This window comes from Daucus carota, chromosome 6 (genome assembly GCF_001625215.2).
Source record: "Daucus carota subsp. sativus chromosome 6, DH1 v3.0, whole genome shotgun sequence".
In the NCBI taxonomy this organism is placed as follows: Eukaryota; Viridiplantae; Streptophyta; class Magnoliopsida; order Apiales; family Apiaceae; genus Daucus; species Daucus carota.
The window spans coordinates 20,366,300-20,380,295 of record NC_030386.2 but is presented as its reverse complement, the minus strand read 5'-3'; the positions used below and the strand labels follow the sequence as shown (position 1 = coordinate 20,380,295).

At 34.0% G+C, this 13,996-nt stretch overlaps 2 protein-coding genes across 4 annotated transcripts; both read left to right on the top strand.

Annotated features, from left to right (window-relative positions):
* The first annotated feature begins 893 nt into the window (after positions 1-893).
* Positions 894-3,774, top strand: LOC108224485 (REF/SRPP-like protein At3g05500). Of its 3 annotated transcripts, none has more exons than XM_064079873.1 (4): positions 894-1,033; positions 1,149-1,233; positions 2,611-2,835; positions 3,109-3,774. In XM_064079873.1, exons 2-4 carry the CDS (start codon positions 1,189-1,191, stop codon positions 3,595-3,597), a joined length of 759 nt encoding a protein of 252 aa, XP_063935943.1. In that variant the 5' UTR covers positions 894-1,033; positions 1,149-1,188; the 3' UTR covers positions 3,598-3,774. The 3 variants fall into 3 exon arrangements, with proteins under 3 accessions (XP_063935943.1, XP_017254613.1, XP_017254614.1); XM_017399125.2 differs by having other exon boundaries at positions 899-1,056; XM_017399124.2 differs by having other exon boundaries at positions 898-1,233.
* Positions 3,775-5,418: 1,644 nt separating this feature from the next.
* LOC108228084 (ATP-dependent Clp protease proteolytic subunit-related protein 3, chloroplastic) lies at positions 5,419-12,979 on the top strand. Its single transcript, XM_017403564.2, has 10 exons — positions 5,419-5,836; positions 8,253-8,354; positions 8,657-8,779; positions 10,055-10,114; positions 10,870-10,966; positions 11,067-11,140; positions 11,392-11,445; positions 11,594-11,677; positions 11,758-11,877; positions 12,618-12,979. Exons 1-9 carry the CDS (start codon positions 5,549-5,551, stop codon positions 11,851-11,853), a joined length of 978 nt encoding a protein of 325 aa, XP_017259053.1. The 5' UTR covers positions 5,419-5,548; the 3' UTR covers positions 11,854-11,877; positions 12,618-12,979.
* The last annotated feature ends 1,017 nt before the right edge of the window (positions 12,980-13,996 follow it).

Below are 13,996 nucleotides of genomic sequence, written 5' to 3'. Positions count from 1 at the left end.
GCCAGTGTTGTAAAAAACGGGAATCGGACTTAGTCGGTGAAGGCATTGTCCAGCGATTAATCGGATAATCGGAGATTAATCAGAGTGATTAATCGGATCATTAATCATAATCAATTTAATATTATTTTTTTAAATTATATATATATATATATATATTAATATAATTATATATAATAAAATTTTATAGTCATATAAGATCAAAATATTAATGATTTTTTATAACACAAACATGCCTTTATATAAATATACAAGTTTAGTCATCTCATATATAAATTTGAATTTGATTGAATGTGAAGGAAGATATTACAAATTTATGTAATTAGAGTTTATGAGCTAATATTAAAAAGTGAAAGGTAATAAAAAAAACTTTAATCTATGTGTTTTGTCATTTCCGTGCCTTTTGTTTTATTTAAAATTAAATTTATTTTTTAATTTCTATTTTTAATTTTTTTAAATTCACCGATTTTTGACCGGTTTTTTTCGATTAATTCCGACTTTTGTCCGATTAATTCCGATTTTGACCGATTTAAAAAAAAACGATTTTTTCACCGATTAACGCTTAATCGAGACGGTGACCGACCGAACAGCGATTAATCGGTAATTAATCCCGATTAATCGCCGACTTTCAGAACCAGTATAGCATAGCATAATAGATGAATTAATTTTTTTATTATTTGATAAAAAATAATAAAAAATGTATCCAATGACAGTGGGCTGGAGGAGAAGATAGTTATGCATCCAATGACTTTTAGGGCCAGTCGATGGTCCACACATGTATGAGATGGGTCCACAAAATGGGTGGCTCCATGATGTTCGCACCTGCCGAATAATAATATTGGGCCGTGGGCCGACTGGTTTCACAAATCCACACATACCGCTTTCACGCAGCGCCCACCAAATTAAACAAAACCTTCGTTTACAAGTAATTAATAATCCTTTGATTCACCAGCTTCAACACTAATCTACACGGTTTCAACAGCCCCCTTCCTCGACATCCGTGCCCGATATCTGCACCGCTGCTGCTGCTCTACACGCATACTAATACACACACAATACGTGATATTCTATACATTATATATCACTATATATACACACACATCTTACTTCAACTCCTCATCACATTGCTTCTCTTTGTTTGCGATTCACAGCTGATTTTTCTTTACTAATTCAAGCTCTCTCCCTCCGATCATGGCCGAGATTCAAATCACTGATGCTAATCAGAACCCGCAGAAGGTACATCTCTCTCTCTCTCTCTCTCTCCCTCTCTCTCTATCGATAGGGTTTAAGTTTATGGTATGTAATCAATTGTTTGTTAGGTAGTGTAGTCTTGTGCATATGAATTTAACAAATTTGTATTCTCCAGCACTCAGATTATTGTACATATAAGTATGTAATCAATCGAATTAATATGAATATACCTACTTGTTATTATCCTGAATCACTTCACTAATTGTGTTATGTTCATTATAGTTTGTGAAACTGGTTCGATCATGTTTAGATTCGTTCTTGCTGATTCTTGTTTATTGTTTTACAATCAAGTACAAAAGCCCTATGTTTGCATCTCGGGATTATGGGCTGAGTTGCCTAACTTTTAGGCTATGTATTATGCTTTATTACTTTTTACTTACAGTATTATATCTCGACCATTTCTTTTGGTTTAGCTCTATTGGATTAATATAAGCTTGATTCTTGGGAGAGGCCATACAAATTGGGGACTAATTTATGGATCAATGTGATGAAATCAGTGGAACATATAACTAGCCCGTTTGATTAGAGATCCTATGAAACAAACCCACCCAAACTATTTAATAACCAACACTGATGTGTTTCGTTGAGGAGAATGGAATAAAATGACTAAAAATAAATGAAAATAGTAAAGGTAGGATGAAAGTTTTGAAAAAAAAATATTGAGTGAGTGCAAAATTGTTATGATGAGATTTGAGAAAAAAATGAGTCTAGGAAGGAGCATTCCTTCCCAAATTGGGAGTGTCATCTCTAGTGTAGGGTGCAAGGAATGAAATATATAAACATTTACCCATAACATAGTTCAAATTTCATTCCATTCCATTCCATTCCTTCCATATTCATTCACCCCAACCAAACACTATATAAATATTGGGCTTAAATATGATATACCCGAGTCTCCAACTTCAGGTTGGCAATTTGCTGGTACACATATGATTTGTTTGTAAAAATTTGGTTCGACAGATAAGATAAAAGGCATACTCGATAGGTAACATTCATAGTATCGAAATACTTGATAAATATTTGATGTGGAGCGTATTTTATGTTCCCTAGTTGCACATAGTAGATCAGCACAGAACAAGAACAAACTTCTAACATCTACCCAAATAATCTGGTACTTCTCATGTAGGCTTTCAGTGCTCTGATCTGTTCAGAGAAAGTATACAGTTAGGCTTTTAATCAAGATGTTTTAATGTGTTTATCATATTTATCTTTACCAGTTTACTATAAAATTGCGCCACAGAGAGAAATATTCAGAAGTATTTGCATTTCATAGGAATATCAACATGCAGGTCTTTCATCGGACATCCATGTTTGATTGTTTGCTCACGTCTAATTCAGATATTTTTTATGTGCAATTTGAAGGTTCAAACTGAAGAAGAGAAGCTAAAGTACCTTGAGTTTGTTCAAATTGCAACTTTCCACACTGTTCTGTATGCTTTGAAAGCTTATAGTTATGCTAAGGACAATTCAGGTCCCCTGAAGAATGGAGTTCAGACTGTTGAAGGAACTGTCAAGACTGTAGTTGCTCCTGTCTATGACAAGTACCATGATGTTCCCATTGAGCTTTTAAAGCTGGTTGACCGCAAGGTGAGTTGTGCTTCTTGCATACTTTTAATATGTTGGAACCTTTATTGTTTGCACTTTCTCTGCTTACCATAGCCAGAGGTTTATAGAATAATTCAGTTTGCGTTATTTGTGATTAAACATGTATTAATGTTCACTGATGAGATGTATAAATCTGCAATTTGCAAGTTTGCATAAGCTCTTGATTGTGATGTACATGCTATATCTACATTTAAAAAAAAAAAAAAAAAATCCTCTCTCAGCTGGGCGTCTTATATCCTTGATGTATATTTGCAGGTTGATGAATCTGTACACAAGTTGGACAGTCGTGTTCCCCTTTCCGTGAAACTACTATCAACACGAGCCTTATCTGCAGCTCAGAATGCTCCCGCCACCGCTCGGTCTGTGGTTTCTGAAGTAAAAGGTGTCAGCCTGGTGGGTACTGTGTCAGGGCTTGCCAAAACTGCATACGCCACATATGAACCTGCTGCCAAGGGGCTGTACTCGAAGTATGAGCCGGTGGCTGAGCAATATGCTGCATCAACTTGGCGCTCTCTTAATCAGCTCCCTCTCTTTCCTCAGGTGGCTCAGGTTGTGGTCCCAACTGCAGCCTACTGCTCTGAGAAGTACAACGAGACTGTTCAGCGCACAGCAGAGCAAGGCTACAAAATCTCTTCCTATCTCCCATTGGTGCCCACCAAGAAGATTGCTGAAGTGTTCAGTGGAAGCGATGCACAAACTGAGACGGTTGATCCCAGTGCAGGAGCTGGAGCTGTTTCAAATTAGGTGTCTTTGCTTTGTTAGACTTTTCTCTTTTCAACCCAGTTTCTTTTCATTATATGCTTTATTAATTCTTTTTCTTGTTGTTTCTTTTTTTTTGCAAAATTGCTTTGGTAACATTGATCGATTATACCGACGGTTGTTAAATGTTCTCTTATTGTGAATATATTAATCTTGATGCAATTTGTGTTTTCTTTTATTGTCAGTAATCCGTGGATATATTTTACCGATAAATATATTCAGGTGTTGCTTGGTGTAACGTTATTCCAGGGGAAAATCGGAAATTCCTTTGTTATTGAAAAGTCAATTCCGTGTAAAAAAAAAAGTCAATTAATTTCAATAGGCGCATATATTCTACAAGTCGGTGTATCTCTTGCATGGAGGCAGCAATTCCTAGTAGATTAACTATAATGAGGCGGCAAAATATGGTTTTGGTTTGGTTTTGGTTCTTACAAAATGGATTTGGTTTGGATAAATGAACCAAAACCATTTTCAAACCATATATTAATAAATGTGGTTATGGTTTTAGTTTGAATTATGGGTAACTAGTTTAGTAAATAAAAATAAGTGTTATTTATTGAGCAAAAATTAATACACTCAAGTGACAATATAATGAATACTAAATATAACAATAGTGTGTTTGAGTGTGTGAGTTGGTGTAGTGGTTTAAGCTTTTGGCTTCTCCAAGTAAGGTCATGAATTCGAATCATGAGATGTGCATGTGTGGTAACTAGCAAAACAAAAGAAAGAAAAGGAAAATAACATAATAGTGTGTTCGAATCATGAGATGTGCATGTGTGGTAACTAGCAAAACAAAAGAAAGAAAAGGAAAAGAACATAATAGTGTGTGGAGAGTTATAGAAAATCTTAAAAGTGAGACAAAATGTGGTTAGATCCATATTTTGTGAGAAATGTGAGACTAAAAACCAAACCAAATCTATTTTTCTAAGTGTGATTTCAAATGGATCCAAATCCACAATTTTGGTTTGGTTTGGTTTAATGGTTTTGCAACCATATTGCCACCTCTAAACTACATGTAGACATGTAGTAGCAAACGAATTTTGAATTCAGTGATAATTTATTTTTATTTTTTATTTTGAAAGAATTCAGTGATAATTTTTGAGTTCACAAAGAAGTTCAGCAGATGAAGCTTTTAAATCCAGGATATGAAGCTTTTTCTAGATTATCTAGTAGATCAGTCCATGTTATCAGTCCATGTTATTGTATTACTGTTATTTAGACGGGACATGTCCAGGTCTCTGGAACGACATACTGGATACTCTTTCCGTCTCAGTGATATTGTTTGATTAACACGATGTCTAAGAAATTAATACTTGACTTAATGATATCCACAAAAATGACACTGTGAGTAAAAATGAGATAGTGATTGTTAAAGTACGTGTATTATATGAATGTATAGTTGTAATAATTTAAATGTTATAAATAGATAGTTCATTCTTTTTGAAATATTCAAAAGAAAGAAAAGAAGTCATATAAAATGGGATGAAGGGTGTATAATTTAGAATAAATCTTAATAATACATAGAAAATAGTCAGACAATTATATGAACCGAATAAACAAAGAGTTATGAATTGATAATCATAAAAAATACAATTGCACAAATAAAAGAAAATAAGTTTTAAATTTTATGTTTCTCTTTACTTGCAATAATATGTTAACACAAATATCTTTGTACCGATTCACAACTTTTGAAAAGAAAATAATTAATCAAATTAAATAAACTAGTTTTTAGCATGATATTTTACACCTCAATATTTTTATCAAGTGTTTCCTTCAAATTTCATGGAAAAAAGAAATTAATAATCCACGATCATTGACTTCTAAAATAATTTTAACCACTTGATTCGCCAAACACCCCCTTAAATCCAGTAGCGTGTTCAGTTCATTTCTTCCAACACCCACACACACTAATCCAAAACTGTGTGTGAAAAGCCCCATGGCCACAGCTCTACGAATCCCCATGGCCTCTTCAATCTCGTGCTGTTCTTCATCTTCACCGCAATCAATGAAACGCTGTAGTTTCAAGCCCTGTGCTGCGCTCAATTCTCGTAACAGCGCGAAAATACCGTTGCCTCCTATAAACCCTAACGACCCGTTCTTATCGAGGCTCGCTTCCGTGGCGGCGAATTCGCCGGAGAAGCTGCTCAATCGGCCGGCGAACTCCGATACTCCGCCGTATTTGGATATTTTCGACTCGCCTACTCTCATGGCTACTCCTGCACAAGTATGATACGCACACATATGTAGATTATATGCTCATGTTGCTAATTGATTGTCGTGGTTCTCGATAAGTTTGATTATGTTATTTTGTTATTTTTGCGGCGAAATAACATTAATTCTGTTGGTAATTGATCGATGTGGTTATTGACAAGAGTTATATCATTTTTGTGGTGAATGAAGGCTTATTTGTGATCAAGTGATTGGCACATGTATATGTGTGTGTGTATTTGTGATATTGTTACTTCGTATCGGGTAAACTGTTTTTGTAGATGAGGTAGATAATAGGTGGAGGTTAGAAACATTTATGATTTGTGCTGTGATTAAATACAATTGTTGCCTCATGCAGGGAACAATAGGTTCTTTATAGCGTGACATACGAGCTTTATTCTGTATGTGCGGAAGGTAGTGGAATATATAAGTAAGAGGGAGTTCGGTATTGAGTTTAGTTGAAAGCAGTTAGTAGGTTTTGGAAATTGATGTTTTTTTTGTGGCCTTCTTAGGTAATAAGGAGTTTCTTACAAATAATATATTGGTGTTGCAACGGTTATCTTGTCTATGCGCGCCCCTTTTAGAGATAGTGATCATTACTTGCAAACCTTATTATTATTCAATTTTTTTGTTATTTTATGTATGATAGCAGAAGGAATGTTTACATGACTGGTTCATGATTTAGAGTGATTTTTTTAAAATTTGTTATCTCAAGAGTTTATATCTGTTACAAACTATATAATCAGTGTTTCATGATGTGGTCATTATTACTTTTGTTAGGATCTTCATATTATATCAATGTATAAAGTACAAACGTACCAGAATTGAATCATAATAAAACAATTTTCATTTTGTAATTAGGAAAACATGAAAGCTTTTGGTTGTCTGTTCCTTTGATGCTGAATGTGATCAGAGAGGGACATTGTTTTTACTTGATTTTTATTTTGTTTTTAACTCTTATAATCTATTGTTTTATGTGTTGGGTTCTCTTTGTTGAATGTAATTATTTAGAGGAACACATGTTATCAAATTACATGATATAACAATTTTAATGTGATGTACTGATGTATACGTCTCATAAATCTGATCCTCTTTACTTCCTAGACTAGTTGAAATAAGAATGTTGGTGTTAGAATTTTTGTCTCGTTTGTTATTTTCATCGTGTCATACTTCACAAGTTTATTATTATGGCATATATGCCACCATATGCTTATACATGCTTTCCCTTTCTTTGCAACCTTTGCCTATGCTCTAACAAGGCACCTCTAGACCCCACCTATGATTCAGGTTTTATATTCTTCATTATTGGTGTATTTTGTATAAGAACCACCCCAACGTATTCTGTATGCCCCCTTTGGAAGTAGGGCCTCGTAAAGGGTGAGCTGTACACAGATTTGACCTGTACTATGAGTAGTGATGTTGCCATGAAAATCCTAACCTGTGATATCTCTTTTTGAAGTTGCTGATTGCTGAATAATTGTGTTTTTTTTTCAAAAAAAAATTGCGATAATTATAATTTTATTTTTGAACAACTGTAAAGAAGCATCAAAGGGAGAGAATGTGTGAATAGTAGATTAGAATATATTTTATGCAATATATGCACTTGGTAGTATATACCCCCTCCGTCCCCCTAGGTTATTTACATCGGGGACGGAGAGCTCGGCACACATTTTAAGGCTCCTATCAAGTATAGTTTCATAAATTATTTTAAACTTTTTTTTTCTTCTGAATAAAAGTATAATGTCTAAATTTTCACACATGAAAAGAAAATTTTAAAAATAAATTATGAAACTATACTTTATAGGAGCCTTAAAATGCGTGCCAAGTGTGGAAAAAAGCTGTAAAGAAATGAGAGGGACGGAGGGAGTAGTTAAGTACCATGTAAAAACACACTGTCAATCATGCATATAGCTCACTTCTATCTTTAGAGAAACGACCCCTTCCCATTGTTTATCATAATAAATACTGTTATCCAAGATGATGATTCATGAGCCTTATTGATCCTACAGTATCACCCTGTTCTGATCATATGTTTTCGGTGGTCTGTCTCCTCATCAGTTTGCAATCAATATGATATATATCTTATTTACATGTGATGTTGTCTGTGGATGTGGCCAAACTACTTTCAATTGGTTCTGCCAAGAAGACCTCATTCGGTATTACAAATAATACATGGTACCACAATGTGTCTCCTCTGCACTTACAACTCCTACTTTTGTGCTTTATTTATCCCCAGCACTTGTATCCATATTATATCTAGCCTGATGTTTATGTATTAATTTTATTTAATTACACACACACACACAAGTGTAGGTACATGTGCGTGTGTGTATTATGTGGTTGTGATGGTTTTGGATGATCACTATATCAGTACTGGCCTTACATTATCTGAGTTATATCATGTGGTAACAAGTTTGCTTGGCTTGAATTAGGTTGAAAGATCAGTCTCATACAATGAGCACAGGCCTAGAAGGCCTCCACCTGATTTGCCTTCGTTGCTTCTTCATGGAAGGATTGTTTATATAGGCATGCCAGTAAGTGTATTTTAAGATATCATTGTATTAAAAATGACATACTACTTTGAAAATACTGGATTGATAACATTTGAGAACAAGTTCCGATTTTTGCTTTTTTAGTCTATACATATCTTTGCATGGCTTTATTCTATTCCAGATTGTGTGGGCTAATGAGTAGTAATATGAGACTGCCACTCTTCCCATTTTTTGTTAAGCTAAAAGGATTTTAATGTGACGGTTCAGGGGAATTATATGTTGGAGTTCTAATATTTTTGTTTCGGTTGCTCAATTCACCAATAAGATAAGTTTTTTTTCATTAGTTGGTGCCAGCAGTGACAGAGCTCGTGGTTGCCGAACTGATGTACCTTCAATGGATGGATCCTAAAGATCCTATTTATCTTTATATAAATTCTACGGGAACTACTCGAGATGATGGTGAAACGGTGAGGCTTCTGATAATAGCTGTTTGAATTTTTTCCTTTCAAATATATATGTTCTATAAATGTGTTAGCATTATGCATTAAATTATGTTTGACTTTTTAATAAGTATATTGATATGTACAAAAACAATATCTACACTCAATAAAAAAATTCAATTCTTATATCAAATAAAAATTTAGATTCTAAACTTTTATTAGATATAAACTTATAAAGAATAATTATGTTTAAATGTGTTTTTCTTAACACCTTAAAATACTTGTAAAAATGTCAAAAGCAGTTAAAATGGGACGGAGGGAGTAACTAAATTTTGTTCAGCACATAGCTCATATGTGCTCATAGAGTTTTGCTTGTCCATGTAACAATTTGTGATTGTGATTATAAGACATAGAAGTGTCTTGTATAGTATCTGTATTCGGAGTAGTTTCAACCTTAAACTGCTATTACTGAAATTAGTCGATATGAATAATGATAACCTGAAATGTCTATTCAGCGATGGCTGAAAGTAAACTCATCCTCAATCATAAGCAACATATAGCCTTATTCCATCTGTCTGAAGTCATTTTAAAATGTTAACTGTACTGTCCAGTGATTGTTGAAGGAGGGAGAGTCTGAATTGCGGATAATCCTTTGAGATCACACAGAGTATACAACAGCAGCACTAGGTATCTTAGTCTTTGAGGTTTTTTGGCGATACCATTTGATCACTCTAATCTTTTTAAAGAGAGTAGTCGTTACGAAATTCTGGTGGTTAAATAAACGTTATGTTTTCAAAAATTTGTTACTCTATGTAACTGTGGATGCTTTTATCTTATAATCTGATAATTTGATTCACGGGCTATATCATTATTACTTGGATATATAACAGGTCATAGCTTTTGGACTACATTTCATGCACAATCAGAACCACAATTTCTAGACAACTGACTAGTTAATATTACAAGTGTTCGGGATAGATATTTTTTATTGTATTATCTAATTTGTTTGGGATAACGGAAGATATTCTCTAATTTTATCATTATCCTTTTGCTGATATGGTTTCATTTCACCCACTGTGGCCTATTTTTGATGAACCCCATATTGTAATATATCGTGAATACTGAGACTTAGAAATTTACAATTGGCCTGTGTTGATGACAGAGTATCTTTAAATGCTAATACAGTTTTTTAGAGTTATCTTTATATTTTTGTATTCCAACAATGTCCCTTCTATTTTTATATCTATTAATCAGTAGTACTAAGCATGATAATTATAATTATTTTGAAGTGTTTACATTCAGGTGGGTATGGAGACTGAGGGTTTTGCAATATATGATGCCATGATGCAGTTAAAGAACGAGGTAGGGTTTCTAATGTGAAATATTGCTTAGTTGGTGTTAATTTTCACGATTTTAGATCTTAAATTTGATTAACTCTCTGTTTCCTTCTGCTCTCCCCCCTGTTTCTTTGTTACCATGTCAACCCTTTTCATTTGGTATATGTTTATTCATCAGATCTGTATATCCGAAGGTGAATATATTGTGACCACTACCATATCATCTCAGCATGTTTTGGTTGATGTGTGGTTGCTACCTTTTGTGTGCTTAAAAATGTCAATTTCCACCTTAATTCTTAATCTATGCTCTATTAATTTATTCTGCTTTTTGCTTCTCTAGCAGTGTTATTTGATAGCATATGCCATATAGCATTCTATCTAGTGTTAATATGTAGCTGCATAGAATATCTCCTTCGTAGTGTCCAATGAAACTGATATGATTTGTCAAGGGATGCAAGATTGATTTTTAAAACTTGTTCATACTCAATTTTTAACTGTATTTTGCTGCAAATAATATTTTTAAAGAGTTGCATTATCATTATCATTAATATATCTCAACTTGGCACAAAAGTGACAGTAATGGACCTTCACTTACAGGGTAAATAAAACCTTGTGCAGTATTAATGATTTACTCTTTTACTCTTTCGGAATCTAACAGCCTCACGTGTCAACTCTTGCATCTTTCTCTACTTTCTGAAGAAAGTTTTTCAATTGTTTTGCCCCGGAGAAACATACTAATACATAAAGTGTTACTGATGCTTATGAATAATCCATTTGCAGATACATACTGTTGCAGTTGGAGCTGCTATAGGTCAGGCATGCCTCTTACTTGCTGCAGGATCTAAGGGCAAAAGATTTATGATGCCACATGCCAAAGGTATTAATTGGCTCCTGATAGCTCTTGCAACTTTGTTTTTTTTCCAGTATTTTATCAGTCACAAATCAAAAATTCCAAGGACTCACTTGGTAATGTTCAGCTATGATACAGCAGCCCCGTGTCCCTTCATCTGGGTTGATGCCAGCAAGTGATGTGCTTATTCGTGCAAAGGAGGTCGGTTTTGATTTATGTCGTAGCTATGTCTCTTCATCATATAAAACTCGACTGTGAAGCTATCTAACATTAAAATTGGTCAAGTATTGTGGTCCATGAGCATTCCTAACTAAAATGTGATTGTTTCCTATTATTTACTCTATCATTGAAAAATAGAACTACGGAATTATGGATCTGCATACCTACATGTTTCTGTAGCTTGCGTGATTTGTTTTTCAATAATTTTTATACTTTTATGTATGTGTTTGCAGGTAGTAATAAACAGAGACACCCTTGTAGAACTCTTGGCCAAGCACACTGGGAATGTAAGTGCTTAGTGTGTAACATGAAATTGTTCTTAGTTGTGATTACTGGTTAAATTTGAAATGAACATATTTATAAGACCCCTCCCATACTTTACCAAGAACATAGAAAAAGGATAAATGATTACTAATATTAAATTCTCTCTACCAGTCAATTGAAGCTGTAGCCAACGTGATGAGGCGACCATTTTATATGGATTCTACAAGAGCGAAAGAATTTGGGGTCATTGATAAGGTAGTCCTTCAATCTGTACCATGGTCTGCAGGTTTAGTTTTTGCTGCTATATTCTTCTGAATTCTTTTACTTGTTTTCAGATACTTTGGCGTGGCCAGGAAAAGATAATGGCAGATGCAGCCTCACCAGAGGATTGGGACAAAAATGCTGGCATTAAAGTTCTGGATGCAGTTTGATCTGTTTAATGAAAGATATACAGTGTAAGTTATTCCGTCACAATTGTATCTGTGTAGTTCTTAGCAAATATATATTCGATAAGATTCACTAAGGACTTACTAGCAAACAGCAACTAACCAATTGATTGAGAGCCTCTGTTCTGAGTCCCATTTTGGATCGTAAAATTCCAGTCTCTGTCCACCCAGTGATGAGAAGTAAAAATATTTGCAGAGTTGTAAAGGGAGAGGGAATGAGTAAGGTATTCCTGGAGTGAGATTATGGACAGCTAACTACTAGTTAAAAAAAAACACAAGACATGCCTTGATTATAAAAACAGATTTAGATCCTCTTAAAAATACATGTTAAAGGTCCTCACAATTTTATAAGTAATCTTAAAATTTCATTTCTTGTTACTAGGTGAATGTACTTGGGATATGTTAAGTGCAAAATATTGGTCCCCATATTACTACTGATGATTATCAAGCATTATACTAGGTAAATGGTCATTCCGAGTAATGACGAAGCACTTTTACATTTGAAACTCCGAAAGGGTTCGGGGTGAGAGCTGATGTGTGTCCCCTTGTGTTTTTGTATCTGTATGTTATATTATTTATTAATGTTGTGTTTGGTTGGGGTGAATGACAATGAAGGGAATGGAATGAAATTTGAACTATAATTTAGTTAAATGTTGTTAATGCCCACTTGGCTATCAAAATCATGTAAGAAATATATGACGTTTAACTTAATCTGATTGAGCTAATATGGCATGATGATGTTGTTGCAGGATTCCCAATTAGGTTTACCCATATGGTTGGATGTTGTAACGAAAACTATGACGAGGAAAGTTGAACATTGTGGTGCTTTTAAACTCAGACAGTTATTCACATAATCAGAGTGAGAGAAAGCTCATCATGTTAGGCTGCTTCAGATTTTCAAATTGGAGCAGTTAAAAGATAAAATGATTTTGACAAAGCTTGTTACACTGAAGAATGTCATGGGGTTTACCTCAGTACGTAAGGAGATAGATCCTTGTGCTCCATTCAAATCACAAAACTGGAGTATTTTTCCAGCATATGAATTGTTTGTATATTTCAAACTCAGGAGCTTATTTTTAAAAGTTAATTCCAGCGATATTGCAGTTATGTCGGTCTATTGGTTGCTTGCTTCATGAATATTAGTAATAAATGTGACCATTAAACTTTGAATACTTTGAATTGGGATGGGGGACTGGTGCAGGGGTGCAATAGGAGCAAATGTTAAAGCCCAGGAGTAGATGAAGTGTCATTGTTTCATTATGGCTAATTATTGTATACAAGCTGTTGGTTTCTATACTTTTCTTGGAAACTTGCAGGGTTTGGACTTTGGAGTATGCATATAAATTGTGCTTTTTTTTTTTTTATTGTCATAATAAATTGTGCTAGTTGAATAAATTGAAAGTAGATAATGTCGTGATACTCCTTCTGTTTTTTTTATATGACACTTTTGACTTGAGCACGTAACTTTAGGTGGGTTGACCGGGTAGTAAAAATTACTCCCTCCGTTCCAAAATGTTAGTCTTGTTTGTCATTTTCACACATATTAAGGTATTTTGAATGTGTATGTTTTTCTTTTTATTTTTAGTGCTATTTAATGATTGTGACCTTGAAAGCTAGCTAACTGCATTTAATCAGATTAAAAACTGCATGAGACTTTCACCAGATAGGTGTATCCACTACATCTAGTCAATTTTGGAAAGATAAATTCAAAGTTAAGTCTTGAAAAAATGTATTGAAAAAAGAGTAGGACACATATTATGGAATATTTTTTTTTGGCAAACAAGACTAACATTTTGGAACGGAGGGAGTATTATTTTTAATTGATTTTTTTTGTGAATTAAAATTTTGATTTCATATTTTTATTCAGAAAAAGAAAATTTCGAAAAAAATGTTTTTAACTATCCGGTCAAAGCACTTAAAAATTTGTGTCAAAAAGTCAAACGTCATATAGTAGTTTACTAGGCTGTATTTACATGAATTGAGAAGCATATTAGCGGAGTTCGGATCATAGTTAATGAACATGGTTAACTGGAATCTCAAACCGAATGGTTTGTTTTAGCAATTATTGTATAGAACGGGAACTTCATCACTCCCACTTGTGACTAAATAATTTCCTTACACCTCTCGA

What these genes read in the sequence shown, in the direction of transcription:
- LOC108228084 (XM_017403564.2), top strand. Translation starts at nt 5,549, where the DNA reads ATGGCCACAGCTCTACGAATCCCCATGGCCTCTTCAATCTCGTGCTGT. An exon ending in TTGTTTATATAGGCATGCCA is followed by an intron (nt 8,355 to 8,656) that starts GTAAGTGTATTT and finishes TTTTTTCATTAG; the next exon opens with TTGGTGCCAGCAGTGACAGA. An exon ending in CTCGAGATGATGGTGAAACG is followed by an intron (nt 8,780 to 10,054) that starts GTGAGGCTTCTG and finishes GTTTACATTCAG; the next exon opens with GTGGGTATGGAGACTGAGGG.
- LOC108224485 (XM_064079873.1), top strand. Translation starts at nt 1,189, where the DNA reads ATGGCCGAGATTCAAATCACTGATGCTAATCAGAACCCGCAGAAG. An exon ending in CTAATCAGAACCCGCAGAAG is followed by an intron (nt 1,234 to 2,610) that starts GTACATCTCTCT and finishes TGCAATTTGAAG; the next exon opens with GTTCAAACTGAAGAAGAGAA. An exon ending in TAAAGCTGGTTGACCGCAAG is followed by an intron (nt 2,836 to 3,108) that starts GTGAGTTGTGCT and finishes GTATATTTGCAG; the next exon opens with GTTGATGAATCTGTACACAA.